The sequence below is a fragment of the Oculina patagonica genome, chromosome 8, assembly GCF_052425735.1.
Source record: "Oculina patagonica isolate OP01 chromosome 8, crgOcupat, whole genome shotgun sequence".
Lineage (NCBI taxonomy): Eukaryota > Metazoa > Cnidaria > Anthozoa > Scleractinia > Oculinidae > Oculina > Oculina patagonica.
In genome coordinates, this window is record NC_135765.1 from 13,404,591 (window position 1) to 13,413,961 (window position 9,371).

The 9,371-nt window shown below is 39.2% G+C and overlaps 1 protein-coding gene across 2 annotated transcripts; it reads right to left on the reverse strand.

The window, feature by feature from the left end:
• Positions 1-48: 48 nt before the first annotated feature.
• Positions 49-3,617, reverse strand: LOC144663986 (uncharacterized). 2 transcript variants are annotated; one of them, XM_078525082.1, is made up of 8 exons: positions 3,467-3,617; positions 3,222-3,278; positions 2,755-2,929; positions 2,475-2,600; positions 1,883-2,137; positions 1,663-1,749; positions 1,473-1,544; positions 49-1,335 (listed from the first exon to the last, which is right to left on the reverse strand). In XM_078525082.1, the coding sequence occupies exons 2-8, from the start codon at positions 3,261-3,263 to the stop codon at positions 896-898; spliced, it is 1,197 nt and encodes a 398-aa protein (XP_078381208.1). In that variant the 5' UTR covers positions 3,264-3,278; positions 3,467-3,617; the 3' UTR covers positions 49-895. The 2 variants fall into 2 exon arrangements, with proteins under 2 accessions (XP_078381208.1, XP_078381209.1); XM_078525083.1 differs by having other exon boundaries at positions 2,475-2,596; positions 2,754-2,929.
• Positions 3,618-9,371: the final 5,754 nt, after the last annotated feature.

Below are 9,371 nucleotides of genomic sequence, written 5' to 3' on the forward strand. Positions count from 1 at the left end.
TAGTCAGTTGATTCGAATTCAATAGTGACTCCAGCTAACACAAGTTCATTTGCGTTTTAAATAGTCTTTATTCTTTACAACCTTAAACTTTGCATATTTTACAACTGTATGTTTATAATATATTTGACAATTACTTGAGCTACCCAGTAGCAATATGGGGAGGGGCTGGGGGTACTTGTTAATCAATATGAATAACACAAAAAACGTACAAACTTCAACTTATAAACATCTGAACCTTTTCTCGACAGTGGAAGAAACACTTATTTCTTCCACTCCTAAAAAATCCTATTTACAATACTTTACAAATTAAGAGCAAAATGTGCAATACTAGCACTGGAATACTCACTTACTTAGAATTAACGTCTCATTATTTCTTTTAAAACATTTCTTAGAAACAGAAGCAACACTTATCACTTCTGCCAACTGAGAAACTTTGTAGCTTAATTAACATTTTTTTTTAAATTTTCTTTGTATTTTTTGACCTGTACTTTTTTGGTTTCTAACTTTAGAAACACCTACATCAATGTAACTGCCAAAAAAGCTCTTCACAACTGCAACTGAAGGTTTTTATGTACATGTTACCTTCGTGAACTGAAATACCTTTAAAATCTCTTTAGCTTAGCTTTTGGTTTTGAAATGGTTGGAGCATACACAGTATGCATAATAAGAAAATCTTGACAAGCTTATTATACAAACCCTACAAAGTTCTGTTTCAGTGACTAAGACTGTAGCTTCGTAGGCGATTGTACAATTTGCTGTTCAAAATTCTCATAGGGGGACGAATCACTACGATTCATAAAAACAGGCTAATACTGCCTATTTACTGCTTGATACAAGCTACAAAAAACATTACCGAAGTAATACGATGGGGTTATCAACAAAAACAAAGGGAGAACTAGAATTGAAGTAAGCTATTGAAGTCGAGAGATCCAGCAAGTTTCACATCTTCGACTGAAGAGGAAACAAGCAGATCTTCAACCTCAGGCGACATCACTGGTTCTCCACAAACGGAATCCTCCACGAAATCTTCACACTTGTTAGCCATGGGGTCATAGCCAAGGATCTTGGGAATGTCACACTGGAACTGGTAGACATATCTTTTGCCATGGACCTTTTCGATGACGCTCTTACCATAGTAGTAGCGCAGGCCACGGCTCAGTTTCTCGTAGTTCATGGTTGGCTTGTTCTTCTTCTTTCCCCACATCTTAGCGACTGTCGTGGGCTGCAGGATTTTGAACTCATAGTCCTCTTCTTGAGTCCATTTGATCAGGTTGGCACATTCAGGGGCAATGAGCAACTCAAGAAGAAACTGCCACAGCTGTATTGGACCATCACCTGATAAAAGATAAATGAGAAACAAATTAAAATTGATGTACATGAAGCAAAATCCAAACAACAAATTCTTGTTGGGCATGTGCTTGATCTGACTTACAACTGAAGAAACAAACACCATTAGGTTCTGTTATACATACCTCGATATTTGACTGGCGGTTTGGGACCACGCTTTCTTCTTCCCTTTGGTGGAACAACAGGGAGTGTTGATTCTGAGAGAAAAAATAATAAAGTACATTTAAGTATAAGAAAATATTATGAGCCTTGTAGTACACAAGTACTATACAAAAAATGCATCACAAAATTGGATCAAAATAACACAATTCTTACCTTCTTTCACATCAGTTAATGGCTCTTTTTCAATTTCTTCATGTACTGACCGCGGAGAACCTGAATTACTCATGCTTTCCAAGAATTCTATAAATAAAAGAAAATAACCGCAATTTAGAAGGAATGAAACAAACTCACAAAGTAAGCAAGCACAGTGATCAAAGTAAATTCTCCTTACATCACTATTTGCCAGAAGGAAATATTTTAAATGTTTCCTCACCTTCAAGGTCACTGATGTCTTCCACGATCCCCTCGTCAGTGCTATACGCACTTGAGCCAACTTCACTTACAGATGGACTGTGGGGTGGGCTGGCTGAGGAATAACTGTACTCTGAGTCGCAAGAACTCGGAGATCTTGCCTCTATCTTCATGTAGGCTGGGGTTATGGTGGGCGGCTGGCACCGTTCTTTGGGCATGTCATTGGGCACTTCATCCAACTGCTCAAAGACTGACAGGTCTGGCGGTTGATCAATATCTGCAAAAATGGAGAAAAATAAGAGATGCAAATTAGATACAATGTTTTGATGTACAGTGTTATATCCTACCAAATATATACAAGGAACAAAAAAAATTTTAAATGAAAAGGTTTTTTTTTTGGCTTTAGGGCGTGCAATTATCTCCCACGCTAACACATAAAACTTAACAATGACCTCTGTTTGACAGGTGTCAATCACTGCAAGTCACGAGATGGGTTTCGAAACCAAATCTGCATAATGGCATTCAATTGATGACGCGGGGGTTTTACACTTCAACGGCGGGGTGCCAAAAGAGCGCTTTCAGGAAAATACAACAAGAAATTAATGTGCGCTTACCGTTTTCCAGATCAAGGTTTAAAACTGTGTAGTCTGTAAGGTCTGGCGCGCCGTTGAAAATATCATATTCTTCTTCTTCGTTGGTCAAATGGTCCATGAAAGACATTTGAGTCATGTAGTCCCCAGCTGAAACAAAACAACAGAGATATGTTAGCATTTTTCCGCTTTCGAAATGACCACGGTCAACAGCTTCGGGTGTGTCGAAAATGAAAGTTTTCTCGACACATGAACATTTTTTTCGTGTTTGGGTGAAATCATGTCACATATTTAGTGGCCTTACCAGCTTGCGCGTTTGATGTGGGAACTTGTTGATCCGTTTGCTGAGCAACCATGAATCGTTCGAACCCGGGAGCTGGGGTAGCTTCAGGCACGCCAGGCTGATTTGCGTGAAGCAAGTTCCACTGATTTATCTGGCTCATCTGGTTGAGTTGGAACGTTCGGAGATACTGAAACACCTGAAAGAAACCGAAAACAAAACCAGGGCGTTAGAACAACTGAATAGTTAGGCAATGTTTTTCCGCGAACGTGGGTGTACCTTCGCGTCGGGCACGCGATCGGAACTGGAGTTTTCTGTTCAAAACAACTAGAAATTTTCAATTTGTGCGATCTATGAAAACCGTAGAAACAACGTTCGCACGCCTTTGCGAATCGTGATGTGAAAGAGAGTGCTTTTAGACACCTTAGGTGACAAAAATTTCACAGCGCTGAAGCGAAGGATCTAAGCGAAGTAATTGCGTTTTCACTCACCTCCATTTGATCAAGCAGGGAAAATCCAGGTACATTAGCCATGTTTGATCGATCGTTCTAGAAGGAAAACAGCAAAATAACCATTAAATAACCGTCCTTCGACGAGCAAAACCTTTGAAATCGACAAACTGCGTGCCTGTCGAAGCACGTTTTCGAAAGAGGAAGTCGTAAGACGCTTTCTGAATAATGGCCGCGAAACAACGGCAAAATTCGGCAAATGTTCGTCTGCGAGAGACCTAACGTACCTTTTAACTTCGAAGCAATGAAAATTTGACCGTGTAAAGCGTTCTCTGGTAGAAAATTTTCTCGTGTCTGGGGCACAACAACAAAAGCTTCTATCTCTTCAAAACAACACGATGCACTGAATGAGTTTGAGCTAAGCGAGGGCGTTTTGTGCGCTTTTCAAGCCTTTTGGCAGGGACTTTCCCTTTTCTAAAAATAACAGCAATTGTCGATGTTGATTGGTTAGTTCTTGCGATACGTAATGTAGGTCAGAGATCATTGACGTAAGAGTGGGCGCGGGGGAAATGTTTTTGTATGACTGGCCAATCAAAAGCGGGATATCGGTGTCTTCTTAGGCTCGAAGCACGTATATGCAAAGTTTTCTGAGATATAAAAAATTCCTGGTATCATTACTCACTACGCATGCTTTCGTTTTCAATAATGATTGACAGTTTAAAAGCCCTTTGTGCTCCTTTCTCGGAAAACAGAACTCAGCCCCGTAAAAAAAATATTTTCTACACGAAAATATTATATCAGTCATGCCAAATAAACCACCTTAAACTTGATTTCAGAATTTGAGAGTTATTTTTTAAAAAAAGATTTTAACAATTATGTATGACCCAGCTTGAAATATTGCGAAACCTACTTGGCGCCATCAGGCATGAAACATATGCTCTTGTTTTAGCATTGCAAATTTTGCCCGCTATATTTAGGAAATTGTATTGTGCTCTTTCAGACAGGCGTTTTTAATATTTTATTTATTTTACTTATTTTCTATCCAAGCTGACGATTAAAACTGGTCACAATAAAATGTATTCGTTAAGAATTTCAAGATTATTTTATTTATTGGCAATTTCTTTTACCCTTCTCAGAATAGCTAAAAATAGGCTTATGCTTCACAGAAAGTCGAAACCTAAAACTTCTCATGTACTCTTTCAGACAGCACAATGCTTCTTTATTTTGTTTTATTTATTTTCTTTTTTCTGTCCAAAGCTGATTTAAACTGCTCAAATAAAATGAATTCACTAAGAATTTTAAGATTTTTGGGGGTATTATCTGTTATCCTTCTCAAAACAGCTAAAAATAGGTTAATGCTTCATAGAAAGACGAAACCGAAAACTTCTATTGAAATATTAATGCGAGACAAACAACTTCCTTTTCCAAGAACGCACAGTACGTGCTCCGAATAATAAACAGTCTTTCTAAGAACTCGGTCATTGCATTTATAAACTCTGACATCTGTCAGTAAATGGGCCACTATAAGCTTAAACATTTGTAAATATTATTGACCGGCTGTCAATCTTGTGTCATGTGGTCATAACAATACACTTTCAACGCAGACCTCCATTGACGTACAACTGGGGTAAGGCGGTCATCCGACTCGAAATGTACTTGTGGATAAAAACGTCCTGAGTTTCATCCCGGAGATGAACAATATTTAGCGCGCAGCCAAGAAAATCAAGTGACAAGACAAGTCTTCAGAGAAAATAATAGCTTAGGCATCGTGAAACGTAGAAGCTCTGAGTGCTAAAAGAACCGTGGCCGGGGTGCCTCGAAGAAGGATTGGGGGAGGGGGGGGGGGGAGAGTGAAAAAGCCAATTAGAAGGAGCGCGGGGAACGCAAAAGGGGAGCCCGCAGACTTATCATGACCACATCAGCGGCACGTCCTCGGTAGGGCCTGCAGAGCTTCCAAAAGCAAAATTTTCAAAGTGGTTTGGCAATTCTTTAAACTCCCTTACCGATTTGTTTGCGGTACTTTTTTGTTATGCAAGATGAAACAACGCTGAGTCGTCGCATTAACCGGTATAAAAGAGGAGTTGGAATTAAAAGACTAATGTTTACATTCAAACATAAATAGTAGCGAGACATGTCACCTCGAGACGTGAATCCAACAACATCCGTCGTACACTGAACGCTGCATTCACTTTCCTTGTACCAGGTTTATAGGCAATGGACTGTCGAAGGGCAAAATATTTTCTCAGAATAATTTCTCAACGAACTAACAGCTAGATTTTGTTTTTTACGCTGAATAAAAAAATTGCATAAAAACTTTGCGGCCAGCATAGCAGCTGAGTCTTCCGAAAGTGAAACAAGTATTCCACAGGATTCTGTCATACAGGTTTTCTTAGGCTGAGCTTCGATATCAGTGAACGAGCGACGGAAAAACGAATAAAGCGGATAAATTTGTTCTTGAACTATCAAAAACATGTCGAATTTGAACGGGTGCCCGTAGTAGCGACAGTAGCTCTAAGCCGGAAAACTGGTTGAATCAATTGAATCATCTGTTGAACGGATATGGCTGGAAAAAAATAGCAGGTCTAGCGCGCAGTCAGGTTTTTCGCCCGCTCTTCCTTAGCTATAGTTATTGCTAGTATTATACGCTACTTTATTTTCCGAAACAAGATTTATAATCCACACACCCTAAAGGAACTACAGTAGTCAGATCAATGCATGGCGAGGGTATTTGCCGCGATTGGCGCGACTGCCTCGCTATCATCGTCCGCGTCTCGCGCGTGACACACGCGCTGGTCGTGAGCAGGCAGATATTTTCAAGGAGTCAATCAATAAATGATTTGATGCCGAGAAGGAAATGCTCCAGACAAATATCGACAGATTAGTGGTATACTATTTTTAAACAACATTAAAGCACGTCTCACATCGGAACTGCTGTGGCGTGATCGACGATCACTGATGAGTGATATTGAATCTCTCAAGTGACTCATGATTTAAAGTTTTCGTTGGTGCCAGACGTAGGATTCAATTTTACTTCAACACAAGATTAGTATTTTTTTTTTCTTTTTGGCTGCTGATCATCAAATATTGGGGACGTTCTGCCATTTTTAAATTTGCTATTTTGACAAACATCTATAGTTTTCATAAACCTGATGCAACTAAGTATCTGACAAAAAATAGATCGACCTTTCTCGGGCATCTCTTGTTTTTTTTGTTCATGCTAATCTGACCCCCCCGCCAAGCCTCGTTAGCATGAGTAAAGAACAAGAGATGCTGGAGCGAGGCTAGCTTGGCGGTCAGATTAGCATAAATACAAAAAAGTATAACAAAAGGCTGAGAAAGCTCTATTGAACAAGTGGAAAAAACTCATCAAAACACAGTCAAATATGTTTCTCAAAGTGTGTTGCATTGACTACATACTTTTAGGAACGATATAAGGAGATCGAAAAAGCTCGCTAGAACTGCTTTGAAACGGCCCCATAACGCTCTACAGCTATACAGGGACACAAGTAACACAAAGAACAGGAGAATCAAGTAGTTTTAATTAAATTTCTTTTCCATATTTCGAACTCTGATCCTGTGTACGATGGTTGCATGCCTTACAAACTCATATGTTTACGGGCTGTTAATTAGCGCAATGCCATTTACTCAGTAATTTCTGCCGGCTTTTTTTTAATATCTCGTTCGCTTTTTAAGCAATACAAAAACCCTATGCTCATCCCATAAATCTATGTTTGGGGGTGTTGTGTAAATATTTGGGTGATTTTTGGGATTTTTTGGAAGTAGATAATTTCTCTTATTTCTCTTAAAGGATTAGTAAAATTTAGAAAAATTAGAAATATATATTTTTAAAAAAATTTATTGGAGATTAATGTGATTTTAAAATTAGAATTAGAAGTTTAAAATTGATAGACGGACACCAGACAGTCCCCTGACAACCTGGAGTGCCCTTGCGTGGGGGCCGGGTCAACTGTCTGTTGGTGTTCCAAAAATAATTTTCTTGCTTTTATTCCTTTTATAAATTACTATACATTTCACTCAAATTAACGTTAAGTTCCCCCCTTTAAGCTTCGGCTACCTGCGATGGCCTCAACGTTCCTAGTGTCAGCACTAGACTGTCCATACTACCCGTTTCGTTTAAAAACGGAATTTGCCTATCAAAAATGCATAGACAGTGCTCTGTCCATACTATATATCGTTTCCCGGCCTTGTCGATTTTGCTTTGCACGCATTCTCGACCCCAGAGCTTTTCTCTTTTGCGCATGACTGACGGCGAGAAGTCACGTGCAAAAGACAAGAGCTCTGGGGTCGAGAATGCTTTACACACTAAAAGCACGGATTGAGCATGCAAAGAGCACTGGATGAATGACTGTGGGTGAGTGAATCAAAGGTAAAATTCAAATCATTTAGTATCACCATAAAAAGTCACACGTCCTTTTTATTTCTTACAATTCGTGACAACTGAAGAGAATGGTAGTGTATCTGAACGTCACCTTGCCAGGTTTTGGCGTTTTATAATATTCGAATACTAAATTATAACAGAAACAATTGTCCAAAGATTACTGCAAGGACTGACATTAAACAACGTGTACTGCTGTAGATGTAGATACAATATTTCGGCAGGTCACTGCCAGCCTTCATCAGGTTATGGGCAAGAGTCGATTCTTTCGATAAACCTGATGAAGGCTGATAGCTGGTGGTCACTTGGCTCAATCACATCAGTCATTCAGTAACTTTAAACAGTCAATTTTTTTTCTTTTATTTTTTTTTTCTCTTAACATTTCATTTTCACTGTCACGATCTGTCAGTGATCCAAAGAGTTACGTTTAGTAAGTTTGACCGCACGCGATTTTGCAGTGTTAATTTTTCTAAACAGCAACAACAACTTCATTAGAGAAAGAAGGGCCCCTATAGACTAGGGAAAAGCTACCATGTCCAAAACAGTTTGCTTTATAGGTACTTCGTGTGTCATGCTCTTTGATTTTTCCCGCGTTGTTTTGTCGCTTTAATATGCAATTCGGTATTATAACTCTCCGCATAGATATCTGCATCTGTATATAGTTAAACTCATACTTGAATCTGAAAAACGACCCGGAGGGACACCCATATGAAACAGACGGGAAAGCTCCTCGGAAAATCTGATCAATCTGGGCGTGGCTCAGGATTTAAGTCCTAAAACCAAGGAAAAAGACCCGTGGAAACGAAATTGCTCTTAAATTGCTAAAAATATAATTTGTATTTCTATTTTTCTTTGCATGCAAACCTAAACGTGTCTTGGAGGGAGTATAGAACGTCCAAGAATGTTGCCTTTGAATTCGGCAAGACATGATGACATCACATTATGCGGGTTGGGTAGGCTTTTTTGATTGTGCTCGTAATTTTATGCTACTAACAGTGCTCACTATTTTTCGAAATCATGCCAAAATCACGCCACGCTACTGCTAATAATATTAAGTGAAATCACAACAGTCATGGTGAAATAATGAGAATAAAGATGTTTTGAAGATCATTCTACAAGTGTAGTAATTTACCACAAAGCTTAGTCAACACTAATGTTGTGTCTCAGCAACTCCTTTTGCACCATCTTCCAGGGACGGCGGAGCCGGGGAGGCTGGGGCGTTAAGCGTCCCCCCCCCCCCCCCAAGTATTTCAGTAAAAATAAAGATTTACTTAGAGATCGAAGAGTCTCTTTAGCCCCCCATCCACCACCACTTCAAGGTTCAAGGAGGGAGTGGGGAAGGTTTTCTGAGTACAATTTTTCTAGCATTGCATGGTATTTCCAGGAATTGTCTTTATCTTTACCAACATAGCCCTCTGCAAGATTTTTTTTTTTGTACCACCCATCTTTAGCAGGTGAGGCTTGTTAAAATTATTTTTCCTGTGTTTACTTGTGCACGTTTTTTTTCTACTTTTCCTGTTAATGATTTTTTTTTCGTTATTGCCCAACCCGAATTGATTCATTTATAAAACAGGCTAATACTGCCTAACGTCTGTTTGATAAATGCTACAAAAAACAATACCGAAGTAACGCACGACGGGGTTATCAACAAAAACAAAGGGAGAGCTGGAAACGCAAGCTGTGTAAATCGAGAGATCCAGCAAGTTTACCATCTTCGACTAAATTGAAAACGAACAAATATTCGAATTCAGGCAACATCGATGGAATCCTCCACAAAATCTTCACACACTAAAACA